Consider the following 16176-nt stretch of genomic DNA (forward strand, 5'->3'; position numbering starts at 1 on the left):
CAAGGGCTGGTGTGTGTGAGTGTGTGTGTGTGTGTGTGTGTGTGACAGCTGCCCGTGTTACACTGCACAGGACACCAGAGGTTCCCGCTCAGCGCATGACACAGACACAATGTCAAAGTCAATGGACTTCAGCACAAATCATTTAAACGAGCCTCCCAGCGTGACCTATCCCACAGTCGCGCTCACGCTCACTCCCTGCCTCGGGGCATGCTGGGGGCTGTAGTCCTGATAGACCGACGTGTACAGTTCCCGGGAGGCTTAGAGGCTCCCTGTGGCCCCTGTTAGGACGGCTCCTTCTCCCTGTCACGTATTTCCCGCTACCTCACGGTACAGGGCGCTGTGAGACGCGCCGGAATGCTGGAAACGCCAGGCAGCGGAGAGGGCCCCGCACTACAAATCCCATGAGCCTGCGCGGCGGTGACCGGGCGGACGTGTGGCTGCTATTTGCATGAATGGGTGTCGGATGCTGGCGTGCGAGCCGCTGCCAGCGCCGGTGAGAGAAGAGAGGGGCTCAGGCGGCACCGCAGCAGCAACAGCCGGGTGAGACCCCCAGCAGCCTCGATCACCCGCCGCTGCCCTGCTGGGGGATGTACTTGCCCCGGGCACCGTGCGCGCCGCACCCCGGGAGCCACTAGAGACGCCATCGTCGCGGACAGAGGAGGAGATGCCCCGGGACGAGATGAACTCCCTGATCCAGAGAATCGCCCGCCAGGCCCGGAACACCTTCCGCAGCGGAGGAGGCAGCGGCGGGGACAGCCCGGGCTTCGCGGAGAACGTGGCGCAGCTGAAGAAGCTGGTGGGCGAGATCCGAGCCTCGGACCTGAAGATCCGTCCGCGCAAGCAGAGCGCCCCGGCCTCCGCACCCCACGGCCCGCCCGTCACCTACATGCACATCTGCGAGCAGGCGGGAGGCTTCAGCATGGGGGTGTTCCTGCTGCGTGCCGGCGCCGGCATACCCCTGCACGACCACCCAGGGATGCACGGCATGATCAAGGTGCTGTACGGCACGGTGCGGATCAGCGGCTTCGACCGGGCCGAGGCGTCCGGCGCCGAGCTGCCCTCTTCCCTGTTGCTGCAGCCCTACCAGCGGGCCTCCCTGCTCCGGGCCGTCCTGCGCTCCACCGACGAGTACAGCGAGGCCAGCCCGCCCTGCCTGCTCAGCCCGCACCGGGACAACCTGCACCAAATCTGCGCCGTGGACGGGCCCGCCGCCTTCCTGGACATCCTGGCTCCCCCCTACGACCCTGATGACGGACGGGACTGTCACTACTACAGGCTGCTGCCGCCGCCGCCGACCCAGGGCTCCGAGCAGAGCGACGGCGATGGCTCCAACCAGGCGGCTGCCCCTGGGGTAATCCCCCGGGAGGTGTGGCTGCTGGAGATCCCGCAGCCCGATGACTTCTGGTGCGGGGGAGAGCCCTACCCCGGACCCAAGGTGTCTTTGTAACTCTTCTACCTCCATAGGGAACACCCTTCCCTCTGCCAATAACTGTGGCCCCCAAGGGAGATGTCCGGGCCCCTGTCTTCACTGGCACCAGTTGCAGGGTGGTCATTGCCCCCTCATAGGCTGGATCACTACTGGAAGTCATTGCGAAGCTGCTGCAGAACCTCTTTGGCAATCAAAACTGTCAGTCACCCTCCCATAGGAAAGCTTAGCCTGACTGTGACCCCAGAGGTTACACCATAACTTTTTTTTTGTTTTTGTCTCACCTACTGGTCTTTGACGTATGCTTTTATTATTATAATTTGGTGCTGCCAAAGTGTGGAAGGTGTGGGTGGCCCCACTGGCTTCAGCAGCTGGCATAGGATGAGTCCGAGCAAGCCCCTGGTGATGGGTAAAACCCCCCTGCCATGGATATGCCGCAGTACATGTGGACACAAATTAAAAAGCCCTACCTATGTTGTCAACAATGTATTGTGTTTTAACATGTACACAGTGGTTACTACAGCGACAGGAAGTGGTTAATGTATTGGGAACCTCATTGAATGCATGTGTGTATAGTTTACATCCAGTTGTATTCAGTGCAAGTCATACAACATGTATTGTGCTTGCTAACATAAGTGTAAGCAGAGGGGCTTGACAGCCATATATATGCCTTGCATCAAAAATCATAAGAAATGCAGTTTTTCCCAGCATGTCTGCTTAGTAGATATGTACCCATGCACTCGCTACTGACAGACTTCTAGTTGTTATTGTTTAACTTTTATTACTGATGTGAAGACATATATATATATATTCTCCACGTCTTTTGCCATAGTTCAGCTACTTGCATAGGACGTTTAAGATCTTGCTTCCTGGACTCTTCCTGTAGTGTATGTTCGCTTTCAAGGAATGCCTTGGCTTTACAAAGAAAAACAAAATGACGTAATATATAGCGTCTCGGGGGGATTGCTCTTTTGAGGGGGATTTTTTTTCTGTTCAATCAGTAAAGATCAATTGACTGACCATATCATCCTCCTCCTACTTTTTTTTTTTTTCCTTAAAGACTTCACATTCCACCTAATTTTCCTTTGTGCTGTCATTCATTAAGTGCACTGTTTATTATCTGGAAGTTGTATAATGGATGGTGTACGTGTAACACGCAACCAACTCACTGCGTACAACCAAACCGTCATGTTTAAAAATAGTTCCTGCACATTGTGTAATGTATATCTGTCACCCGTTCACCACTGTTATGGGGCCTACACATAGGGCAGTATTTTTGTTTTGTTTTGTTTAAGGGCTTTTTATAATCGATCTCTCTAGTTCGCTTAGAAAATGCCCCTACATCGCTCCTTGTGTTGGGCCCATAGCGATTCTCACAGGAGAACACTGGCCTTGACGGATCGCTCAGCACACACAGCGCTGACACATCACTGTTTGCTGAACATTCTAAGCAATCTAGCATTGCTCAGAACGCTCAGCAAATGTCCCTTTGTGTAGGCCTCATTACACCTATTTTAATTGAAATGAGTATAAGGAGACTCCTGTAATGAAGTTCTTTGCTGGAAGTGATGCCTTGCATCTGTTCTTTCCAGTTGTATAGTATTTATACATCTAGGGTAGCAAAAACTTTTTGTTGATGTACTGCCAGCTTTGCTAATGGGCTTTATTGCAGCGTATTTAATACATCTGCTTATTGCATCTGTCGGTAGTAAGATTTCTTTCTATGATTTTATAAGTGGCCATCTTTTTATGACTACCACATGTATTTTGTCATGCTTGAATATAACGGAAACACCTGTTGGATTCTAATCTGTTACTACATTTCACAAATTATATATATAAATGTATTTTTTCTGAAAAAACAAACCTGTTCTCCTTTTTTAAGTATTTTGAAAAAATGAATTGAATTTAGTTATTTTGGTTTTGTTACGTGTATGTGGGTACCACTAAGGGCGGTAGTCAATATTCTGACGGAAAGCCGCGCCAGTAGCTCGCCATCGGAGTATTCAACTTCACTCGCTGTTCCCACCTCACTGGTTCTTTTCAGCGAGGCTAGTAATAGTGGATAGCATTGCACTAGTTTATGTGGATTCCTGGGTAGAGCTGACTATCCCCAGAGGATTGATCCATCTCATATATTACAGGCCACCAGGCACTTGTGACTAGCCCCAATGCCTTAAGACCACCGTACACTATGCAATTTGGGCCCGATTTCACCATGGATCGGACCATGAAATCGGCCCATATCGCATGTGCAGACATCTCATCTGACCTGATGCGTGGTCCAGTGTGCATTGGGTCGGAGTCGGATGGGCTGCACTTAACATTTGGTAAATCTTATGTGCAGCCTAGAGGCGGGCAGGAGACTCGGCTCATGGGAAGCTGAGCGGCAGAGGGAGCCAAGCGGGTTGGAGGGGGCTGCAAGCAGAGAGCTTGTGGGCGCACTGAGACGGGCGGTGAATGTCGCGAGCGTGGAGATCAGAGAAACAGGTAGCGTAGGGGAAGCCGGGCAGCAGCCGCCGCACATAGATTGTAAGCTTGCAGCAGGGCCCTCTAACCCCCAAATTGGTCTGTTACCCAGTTTGTTTTATCACTGTCTACTATTGTAAAGCACAACGGAATCTGCTGCGCTATATAAGAAACTGTAAATAAATAGAAAGACAAACACATACAAATGGAGTATGGACAGTCAGTGATTGGCTGAGAGCTCTCAGCCAATCACTGGCTGTCCATTCATTTGTATGTGTTTTTTTTTTCTATGTTTGCCCGCTGCTGCCCATCTTCCTCTATGCTACCTGGCTCTCTGCGTCCCCTGCCTGCAGCCCCCCGCTCGGCACGGCTCCCTCCGCCTGCAGCTCCCCGGGAACTGCCAACTTACCTAATCATACTGACAGATCCCGCCCCGGGGAGCTGTCAGTTTGATAAGGTAAGTCGGCCTAATGTATGGGGGCCTTTACTTTGCACAGGCTTCTGAGGGGGTACGCAGGAATCTGTAATAAGGATAAATGTAACAGTTGAATAGCTTTTATGCAGTTTAGTGGGGTGCTACAAACAAATTGCGCCCCGATATGCCAAGAATAAATAAGCTAATTCTGTACACTCTCTGACCAGCATTTTATTTACTTTTTAAGCTGTGTCCACATAGGTGCAGGTTTCAGATGTACTTACAGTTGTTAACATTCACATAGAACTCTAGTATTTAGGTATACCTCCCGAATGTCCCGCTTTTTCGTGGGGCCGTGCTGTTTTTTTGGGGATGTTCCCATCTCCTGCCCTGGGCCAACAGTTTCCCGAGGGGGAGGGGCAGGTGGGAGACGGTCCTTCTTTTACACCCCCCCACCACCACCCGTGTCTAGATGGGGGCTTCCGGGCGTGCGCCTTTTGTCCTTCTTTCCATTCGGCCAATATTGGGAGGGATGATTTAGGTACATAATACACTGATATGGGAAAGCTTTGATATCTTTAAATACTTACATCTAACACTTTGTTAAAGCAAGGACAAGGGCCATTATTCAGATCTGATTGCAGAACAAATTTGTTGGGCAGATGTAACATCTATAGAGCTAGATATGGGTGAGTTATTTTGTTTATGTGCAGGGTAAATACTGACTGCATTATTTTTACACTTCCATTCAGATTTTAGTTTCAACACACCTCACCCAAATGTAACTCCTCTCTGCACATGTTACATCTACCCCACCTGCAGTGCACATGGTTTTGCCCATTTTGAAAACAAATTTGTACTGCGATCAGATCTGAATAAGGGCCAAGGTACGAGGTCCTATATACTGTTTAAATGGCTCTTTGTAGCTCAGTGACTGTATATAAGCCCTAATGCGCATGTAAGGCTCTGATCAGGATTATACGGGATATATATCACCATCTTGGCAGTGGAAAATTGGCACCATGTCAACCAATCTTTTAGCTCGTATGTATCAAAACACATTCTATGAAATAAGCAGAAATAGTTGCTCTGGGCAACAACACCAGTCTTTAGAAGGCTTGAACATACTGTAATCACCCATAAGGGTCCTGTGCACCTTCCTAATTGCAGATAAGAGGCCGCCAACCTCGCTACGGATATGTAGAATGCCAGCAGATTACCAGCTTGAAAGATGTGAGCATTCGTGGCATTTCCATGCTGACATTCAGACACATGGTGAATGCTCCTCAGTGATTGTTTTCACCCAAATTTTCATATGGTACAGAAACGCTCCAGTATGACCGGTAATGCATGTTCTCTGTTATTTCCGTGTGTCTGTACACTAACTCTTTAATAGCTGGAAAGCTGTTCAGAGTACAAGTGAAACACCATTCCCAGGGGTTGGGAATTCCCTGCTTTCCTGGGTACTTTTACCACAGGACAACTTGGGTTTTGCACTGGCTTACAGCTGGTCGAAATTGGGTGAGAGTCAAAGTTGGCTGGTTTAAACTACCTTGCTTTTAACCAAATGTGTGGTCTCCTTGTAAGCTGATCCAATGTAGTAAAACACCCAACACAAAGATATAGGGGCCCATTATCCTTTTTTTTTAAACCGCCCAGGATCACATTGCAATATGCGGTTCTTCTGGGGGAATGTATGTTCCTGCAGGGACAGGGTTTCCGAGAGGTCTGCGCATGTGCGGTCAGTGCTACCCTGCTGACTACATTGTCCTGGTAGGCTACAATGGGCTACCGCCATCTCAGAATGGTTGTAGCCCAGGGACCTGATGCGATGCTGCCAGATAATGATACATGGCCAGTATCGCATCCCCCATAGAAAGCTATGGGGGCTATGACTGTAAGCGCGACAGGAGGGATTGCAGAAGGGGGCAGAGATTCCAGCTGCGGTCCCTCCATTTTACACACGGAGGTGCTTAATATTTGAGGCTAACCCCTGAAAAATGGTGTTTCTCCTTCATGGCAGCCTTACAATGGATTAACCCCTTATCTCCTAGTATGTAGACAGGTAGTTTTTTTCATCTATGAAGATAGGATCCTCCCCTTGCTCCTCCTTATGGTATATCTACTCTCTCCGCCTGCTCCCCCTCAGTCTTTTTCCTGTCTCCTTAGGTGTAGGTAGATTTATTATTTAGATTTATTAGATTTTTCAGCCAAGACTATCACAACAGTTTTGTCAGGAGGTTACCGATTGGAGTTTAAGTGCTTCCCTGTAAAGGGCAAATTTTATGTGGTCAAGAGATCCATTGACATAGAAGAGGAAGTCCAGGCCCTACATCAGTTAATTCAAGACCTTCTAAAATCCGAATTAGTGGAACAGGTTAATTTTCAGAAATGAAGGGTTATATTCCAGAATGTTTTTAGTACAGAAGCAGTCAGGTGGATACAGAACAATGGGGTAGATTTATTAACTGACAATCAGGGGAATATGCGCTATCCCCGTGCCTTATGGGCTATCCCCGTGCCTTATGGCAGGGGATAGCGCTTCCCCTGATCTGACACCCGCTGAGCGGGTGTTTTACGCGCGGCGGTGTGGGGCAGCTAAAATATTTTGTATTGCGCGCCTGCCTCCTGCCTGATTTATGAACGGTCAGCATTGCTGACGTTCCGCCGACTGCAGCTATCAACTTTGACAGCTGCATGCGGCTAGGCTCTATGCCTACAGCAGGGACAGCGCTGTCCTTGCTGCTGGCTCTGAGCTGCCCTGGGGATCTCGCATGAGTAACGAGATCCCTTGCATGCGCAGTCCAGCCGGCCGGGGAGAAGCAGACAGCACGTCAGTGTTAACTGATGCGCTGTCAGCTGGAGGAGGCATCGCCGGAGGGGGGAAATATCGCTCCCCCGCTTCGGCGTGCAAGATCTTAGTAGATCTTGTCGCTCTCCCCTCCTGCTTCGCCTCGCTACTGTGTTATAGCGGCGCTATAATAAATCTACCCCAATGTTAGATCTCGGAGATCTAAACAAAATCATGAGAGTAAAAAAGTTTCACATGGAGGCTTTAAAATCAATTTTGTTGGGCGTAAAAAAACAAGATTTTATGGCGTCGATAGACTTAAGAGACATCAACTTTTATGTTTTGGTATACAAAAACACAGAAAATTTCTGAGATTATACATCCTAAAACAGCATCTGCAATTCACTTGTCTTCCATTCGGCCTGTCGGAATCCCGAAGAACCAAAAGTGCTAATATCTCTGATTGCATACATAAGGTTGCAAGGAGTAATGATATGGCCGTATCTGGACGATCTGTTTATCTGCGGCAAGTCTGAAAGAATGGTGAGGCAAGCAGTAGGAAAGCCTATTTCTCTTCTGCAATCTCACAGCTGGCTAATAAACTAAGAAAAAAATCGTCTGGAGCCACAACAGAGTTTGCTGTTCCTGGGTGTGGTTATAGATACTATAGGTTATATCGCCCTATCAGAGGACAGATGCGATCGAATTCAACTTCTCTCTATGTTTAATACTCTGTCTACTAGGAAGGGATTCTCTAAACTAGAGGTTAGACGAAAGGCCTAAAAATCAGAAGAATGTCTCTGAAGCAGCCTCAATATTTGGTACTTACAATGGATGCAAGTGCTACAGGTTTGGGTGCTCATTTACTAGAAGAAACTTGCCAAGGCACATGGTCCCAGCAAGAGATGTCCTCAAACCAGTGGGAGATGCAGACGGTCCAGACAGCAATGATGCATTTCCAGGTTCAAATTGTAAATACACATCTAAGGGTTCTATCAGACAATGTTGCAGTTGTGACTTGCCTAAATCGACAGGGTGGAACCAAAAAGCCAAGTATTGTGGAGAGAAGTCTCAAAGATACTATCCTGGGCAGAAGTAAGTCTTCTCTGTCAGCTTTGTATGTTCCAGGAAGGAATAACATAATCGCGGATTCCCTCTGAAGGCATGAGATATGGCCAGGAGAATGGGAGTTAGGCCTACAAGTCTTTACAAGGTGGTGGAAAAAGTCAGAGTGCCTCAAATAGACTTGATGGTGAAAAATCAAAACAAAAAAGTCTCATCACTTTTATTTGAGATATTACCTACCAGAAGACAAAGAATAGACATTTTCTCTCTAGGGCGGGAATTCAACCTAGGGTATGTGTTCCTACTGTTTTCAATGATCTCACATACCTTGAAGAAGGCCTCCTGTAATTGCAATTCTTTCTTACTGGCTGAAAAGGGATTGGTTTCCCACAGCGTTGAGAATGTGAGTGAAAGTACCATGGCATCTACCGATATCATCCAGGTTAATACAACAGGGGCCACGTAGTCATCCGGACCTGTGGACTCTACATTTAGTGGCCTGGAAATTGAATGGTCAGTACTGACCAAGAATTGTGTTTCAGATCAAGTGGTGCAACTTCTGGTGAAGCAATGAAAAAAAATCTCCTCTATTACAGAATTTGGAAGAAGTTTGTGTCTTGGTCTTGATCCTATTCCAAAAGAACTGGGATACCCTGTGTATTACAATTCCTGTATGAGGGGTTTGAGAGAGGCTTGGTGGTCTCAACATTTAAAGTATAGATATCAGCACTAAGCATTCTCTGCTTGATAGCAAATTATTTGAAGAGAGTCTACTAAAAATGTTCTGTCAAGCAATGGAGAGTGCGTCCAAGCATTAGAACACCTCTAGCACTGTGGAATCTAAACCTGATTAAAATGATTAAGATGGAAGGCCAAAAGAGTTTGCGAATTACAGGCGCTGTGGGTTGAAGAGTCCTATCTAAATATGTTCCATTCAGGGTAGTTCTCAGATCCAATTCAACTTTTCTGCCTAAAGTGGTATCAGACTTGCACCAAGAAGTGGTGCTACCTGTGTTCTTTCCGAATCCAATAAATGAGGATGAAGAGAAGTTACATATGTTAGATGTTTTAAAGTCTGCCTCTATCTGCGAAGAATAAAGGATATGAGGAAAACAAAACATCTGTTCGTCCTACATTTAGGAGCGAGGAAGGGTGACGCACCATCTAAGGTTACTATATCCAGGTGGATTAAAGAAGTAATTGCCTTTTTGTCTATGAAGAAAATGGTCGTGAGGTTCCACAGAAACTAAAGGCACACTCTACCAGGGCCGTTTCTCATTCATGGGCAAAGAAGACTCAAGTCTCTGCGAAAGATATCTGTGCGGCACTAACATACTTTTTTCCAGTTACTACAGTATAACACAAGACAAGTGTCTAATGCCCACTTTTTGGGAAAGTTGCTATGAATGAATTATTCATTAAGCATGACTTTGGCTATGTGTCTTTATTCCCCCCCCACCCCCCCATTAGAATGCTTTGGTATGTCCCAGGGTAATGGCTGCCATGGAATGTGAGGCAGAAAATTGCAAATTATACTTACGATAATTTTGTTTCTTCAGAACAAGTCCATGGCAGCCTATAGATTCCCTCCCTTGGTTGTTTCCCTATGTTCATAGGGAGACACTGAAAAGACTAGGGAGGGGAAGGGGAGGTATATATACTCCAGGTAGGCAGGGCTAGAGGAAAAATACCTGTCTAGAGCTGAGGGATGGGATGTTAATCCAAAAGTAATGGTTGCCATGGAGTTGTTCTGAAGAAACAAAATTATCCTAAGTATAATTTGCAATTTACCCCCTCAAAATTCTACACCCAATATCCAATAATGACAACATGAAAAGTTTTGGGGAAATTTTTGCTAATTTCTTAAAAATAAAAAACGAAAAAAAAAAATCACATGTACATAACTATTCACAGCCTTTGCTCAATACTTTGTTGATGCACCTTTGGCAGCAATTACAGCCTCAAGTCCTTTTGAATATGATGCCACAAGCTTGGCACACTTATTTTTGGGCAGTTTCTCCCATTCTTCTTTGCAGCAATTGGATTCAAGTCTGGGCTTTGGCTGGGTCACTCAAAGGTATTCAGTGTTGTCCTGAAGTTACTCCTTTGATATCGTGGCTGTGTGCTTAGGATCGTTGTCCTGCTGAAAGATTGTCATCCCATTCTGAGTTCAAGAGCACTCTGGACCAGATTCTCATCCAGGATATGTCTGTACATTGCTGCATTCATCTTTCCCTTTATCTTGACTAGTCTCCCAGTTCCTGCTGCTGAAAAGCTTCACTGTAGGGATGGTATTGGCCTGGTGATTGGTGCCTGGTTTCCTCCAAACAAGACGCTTGGCGTTCACCTCAAAGAGTTCAAGCTTTGTCTCATCAGACCAGAGACATTTTGTCTGGGACTCCTTCAGGTGCATTTTGGCAAACTCTAGGTGGGCTGTCAGGTGCTTTTTTCTAAGTAGTGGCTTCTGTCTGGCTACTACCATATAGGCCTGATTGGTGGATTGCTGCAGAGATAGGTTTATCTTTCTGGAAGGTTCTCCTCCTTCCACAGAGGAATGCTGTAGCTCTGACATCTGGTTCTTGGTTACCTCCCTGACTAGTGCCCTTCTCCCCCAGCTCAGTTAAGGCAGCCAGTTAGCTCTAAGAAGAGTCCTGGTGTTTCTAAGCTTCTTTGGTTTACAGATGATGGAGGCCGCTGTGCTCGTTGGAACTTTCAAAGCAGCAGATTTTTTCTGTAACCTTCCCCAGATTTGTGCCTTAAGACAATCTTGTCTCAGAGGTCTACAGACAATTCCTTTGACTTCGTGCTTGGTTTGTGCTCTGATATGCACTGTCAAATGTGGGAACTTTTTATATATATATATATAAGTGTGTGCCTTTCCAAATCATGTCCTATCAACTGAAATTACCACAGGTGGACTCAAATTAAGGGTAGGAACATCTCAAAGATGATCAGTGGAAACAGCATACACCTGACCTTAATTTTGATCTTCAAGGCAATAGCTGTGAATACAGTACATGTGATTTATTTGTTGTTATTATTTTTTTATAAATTTGAAAAAAAAATATTTTATTTTTAAATAAAGCTGTAACATAACAAAATGTGGACAAAGTGAGGCACTGTGGATACAGATGCACTTTAATGGACTGTTTTATTTTAAAGATTTCTTTGACTAAACCTAGAGGGCAGAATGTAGAGAACCCGAAATGCAGGAAAAATACTGCCTCCCAGGTTTTTACCGCATGTACTAAAGTCCCGATGCCGGGGCTCCAATGCATGGGTAGTGTCATCTTCTGGCTGGTGTTGCCCTATAGAAGCCTGTGAGCTTCTTTCAGCATTGCACTAACCTGGGATCAGATCGCATGTGCAGAGGAACCCCCGGGGCACAAACACAGAAGTCCAGGGGCTGACGACCATAGCAAAGGGCAGCTCTCAGCAGGGGCTGCCCTTTTCTGATCCTAATTGTATTTCATATATGTGATTTAGTATTGGCATGGTGGGATGTACGACAAATGGTTTGTGCTCCCGTCCTAAGGGAATAAACAGTTCCAACACTATCCAATGTATGTATATGGTCTAATGTGCAGTACGGATGGTGTAATGGTTAGCATTACTGCCTCACAGCACTGAGGTCATGGGTTCAATTCCCACCATGGCCCTAACTGTGCAGAGTTTGTATATTCTCCCCGTACTTGCGTGGGTTTACTCCGGGTACTCGTTTCCTCCCACAATCCAAAAATATATTGGTAGGCTAATTGGCTCCCAACAAATTAACCCTAGAATGTCTGTGTGTTCATGTACATGTGGTAGGGAATGTAAGCTCCACTGGGGCAGGGACTGATGTGAATGTTCAAATCTCTGTAAAGCGCTTCGGAATATGTATGCGCTATATAAGAAACTGTTAAATAATGTGCTATTTTAGACTGTAAATTGGTCCAACTAACTGATTTGGTGAAATGTCCCGATTGTTACTTATTTGCTTACTGCCCCAATAGAAGTGTGAAATTGATGGTGACCAGCAGTCAATACTGAGGGTTGTCAGTACTTAATACAGAGCTGACTCTTTATTTCGCAGTCCTGGCAGCTGTGTTCTATCTTCCCTGCATTTTTGCTTCTGGTTGTAAACACTGTAAAGAGCTAATTTCAAGTTAGAATTATACTAGCCTGGGCAGGAAGTCTCTGTGGGACAATGAAACAAGGGACTTGGCAGTGTTGTAAAATTGGGCTGTGGCTTTTCTTATACTAGAAGTTGTTTTCTACTTTAGCAACTCAAATTTGTTAAGTCCATTTTTTTTAGAATTAATTTGAATTCAAATATATATATTTCTTTAATATTTTAATTACATCTCATCTCTCTCTCTCTCTCTCTCTCTCTCTCTCTCTCTCTCTCTCTCTCTCTCTCTCTCTCTCTCTCTCTCTCTCTCTCTCTCTCTCTCTCTCTCTCTCTCTCTCTCACACACTATTCATATGTGTATCTATAGATATATCTCTATCATAACATAAGATGTGATATGATGTTAGGTTGTAACAGAGCACATTTGTTAATCTATCTTTTCGCTAGGCGAGACGGCTAAATCATAGTTCCAAGGAACCTCATAGCAAGAAGATAACTATCTTTGTCCCCCCTAACCACAACCCTTTGCGAATACCTTACAATGTTCATTAAACACATCAAGACTGACAGGTGTGTGATCTAGAGCCATCAGTGGGTACAATTCTGCTGAACTGCCTCAGTTGCAAAATCAGCATTAGAGAATGTTTGCCTGCTGACTGATCACTTCTGGCCACTAGACCTTTTCCACTTTAGTGTGTATGTGGAGTGGGGTTTTTAGAATATAATATTTTCATAACTGCGCCTTATCTTGGTAAAAGAGAATTTTCATTACATATGTTCTCTATAGAAATTTTACACTGACCATCTACCTGGAAATAGTTTGGTGTGCGATTAATGCGATTATTGGTGTACAATATTGAGAACCGACAAAGTGGTAGGCTGCTCAACTCCTTAAATGTTTTATAAATCTATTAATTTAAGATTTGCACATCATCTATTTTACAACTCTTGTTTTTTTTTTTTTTTTCAATAAATCTACGTTTTGGTAGGTAAATTTCGAAATAACTTCTGCTACAGGTTTCCTATCCCCTTTATGTTCCAGCTCAGGTACATTTGCTACAGTATACACCCTGATCATATTCAGGGGCGTAGGGAGGGTGGAGCAATAGCTCCGGGCACCAAAAGATTACAAGGCGCCGGAGCCGTGGACCGCAAACTGTGCCGCCGGCTCCACAGCCCGCTGTGTGCGGCTGAGCTGTGCCACTGCCCTGTCCGATGCTATTTTTTAATTAGGTCTCCTGCTGGATCGTAACCAATAGGTGCTTGAGGTCCAGCAGCCAATCAGAAGCAGCATTGTTTGCTGCTGGACTGCGAGCTCCTATTGGCTAGTGGTCCAGCTGGAGACTTAATTGAAAATAGCAGCGGACAGGGCAGCTCAGCCAGGCAATGAGCTATTTTAGTCCTCCTTGGCAACCAGTTATTGCAGTCCCCCTTGGCAACGAGCATGACATTTCTAACAATGAGCATGTAGGTAAATGGAAATTATGTGTCAAATGGGCATTACGGTTTGTTATATAGTATGTAATGGGCATCCTGTGTGGCCTTATGTGTAATTGGCATTGCCTACTGCAAATCGGGGAGGGGGGGGGGGAAGAAATATGCCCTTGTTCCGGGCACCGTGGCACCTAGCTACACCACTGATCATATTGCTGCTACATTTTGGAAGTCACCATTAATTCTGCAGCAAAACGTGAGTTTCAATTTCTGCATTTCAACCATAAGAACAGGCCAAAACTATAAAACTCAGTAATATAGATATATTGAATTGTAGGGTCTAGAATTGATTTGTGTGGTATGTTACAAATCTATATATAGCTTTAACAGAAAGAAAAAAACAGATTTGCATATAATTGTATCATCTGACATCACTTGAGTCAAAACTGCATTTATCCATTTCAGTGCATAGCAGATCAAGGTGTTTTTTTGTTAATTTATGTGCAAGAAATCTTTCTCCATAAGTACTCAATTATATTTACTGCTGGATGTGCATCAACGGAAAGAAAAAGGTTATCTTCTATTCTTGTAAATGATGTGAACTGTTGTACTTGTCAGACCAAACAGGTGGAGGTGGTTATGAGGCTTCTAAACCTGCGCTCCACCAGATAGAGGGTTCATGTGAAACTCTTAATGCTGGAAGCTCAGTTGTATTATACACACTTGGCGATATATCGTTAACAACATAGACTGTATCGATAATAGTGCAAATCGCTCCACGTGTACCCACCATATTGTTAACAATGCACGGAACCCACGGATCATTAAAATCTCCCACTGTCATCTGTACATGTAGCTCAATCTGACAATATCACCAGAGACTGCTGCAGTGTGTACTCCCCTACTTCAGGACGGTGACACGACCCAGTTTATTCAGGCCTTGAGTCCCTGGGAGGAACAAGATACACCACAGTCTCTAACCAAGAGGTAGACAGTAACATCAACTCTATTTTTTGCATTTGCACTATATGTGGTCCTTTGAGGCATACTAGGAACGGACAGCAACTCAATTTTCCCTATGTGAGGCTTTAACTTGCATCATACTATCAGCATTTCCCCAAAACGGTCACTCACTGTATTAATAAAATGTATTTATTTTAATGTAAAAAATCAGTCCAATCGCCATATGTTTTTTTATTGGTTTTAATTATTAACAGTCAGCACTACTTCCTTCCTTCCTTCCTTCATTACAGTTCAGGCCTGACTAATCTGACACTTTTAGCAGCTGCTAGTGATCCAGCCCACGCCAAAGCGCCACCTTCCCCTTTAAGGGGAATACACAATTTTCTGTGGAGAAGGTAGCCAAGATGGGCACCAGCAGCGAAGGTCACCAGTAGAGCCCAAGTGGAATAGAAATAGCCACCCAAATAGTCCAGAGAAAAGTGCTGCCACATAGGTGCCCAATTGATGCAGAAAACAGCCTGGGAGAGATGCTGGAGACCACAGCTGGGCACCTGGGAGATGTAAGGAGGCCGCCACAGCCACCAATAGAAAAGCCCCAATTCCAATCCAGGGGCAACGGGATTTTTACCAATGCCCTGGGTCACTTACAACCAGGGGTCGACAATCAATAAGAATAAATAGGCAGATAGTCAGCCGGAGCCCAGGCAAGAAATTAATTTAAAGCTTCCTGTGTACAGTCACCCTCCCCCCCCCCATCTATTACAGTATTTTAAATTAAAAAGATACATACTATACTAGCAATATGTTACCCCTTCCATTAATTAGTAGAGTGGAAGCGGTCACTTCTGAGACACTTGGAAATAGGTGAAATGTTCATTTCAGTCTTGTGTTCTACAGCGAGAGCCAAAATAAATTGGCAAAAAATAAATAAATAAATAAACCTAAGTACTCTATTATATATTTATATCTATATAAAGTTCTACTTTTACTGTATCCCAACGTATATTTTTATGAATAAGGTATGTTATTACCGTACAGCATGTTTGGGGTAGAACGACTCACTCGTAGATGCTATTACAGGGATTCTATCATTACCACATAAACAAGTTTGGTGTTTTCAAATGTCAAATAATGGTTTAAGTAGCTAACTGCAAAAACATGATTTTTTTTAATCTTCCCTTTTCATTCTTTTCTCCGAAGCTGCATTAGCAGAAATGGAATCTTATTTTAGGGCGCCATTAGCGTTTTAACATCAACAATGCGGTGTGTTTTGTTATCCTTTTTTATTTCCTTGTTTTCAACATAGAAAGCTATTTTCTTTCGTTTATTAAAATGTTTTCAATTCTTTACTTGAATTAAGATTTGCCCAGCGTGTCAACAGCACAAGTGTTTGTTTTATACCTTCGCACAAAGGGCCTAATGCCATATGTACTCTAACAAAGCCAAGATGACTTGCTCCAAACACTTACTCAGAAATAGTGAATGCAGTGACAGAGCAG

General features: G+C 44.8%; 1 protein-coding gene across 1 annotated transcript; it reads left to right on the top strand.

Annotated features, from left to right (window-relative positions):
• The first annotated feature begins 206 nt into the window (after positions 1-206).
• Positions 207-3292, top strand: ADO (2-aminoethanethiol dioxygenase). Its single transcript, XM_083149151.1, has one exon. It carries the CDS (start codon positions 665-667, stop codon positions 1445-1447), a length of 783 nt encoding a protein of 260 aa, XP_083005277.1. The 5' UTR covers positions 207-664; the 3' UTR covers positions 1448-3292.
• Positions 3293-16176: the final 12884 nt, after the last annotated feature.

The sequence above is a fragment of the Crinia signifera genome, chromosome 6 (genome assembly GCF_055691185.1).
Source record: "Crinia signifera chromosome 6, ASM5569118v1, whole genome shotgun sequence".
NCBI lineage: Eukaryota > Metazoa > Chordata > Amphibia > Anura > Myobatrachidae > Crinia > Crinia signifera.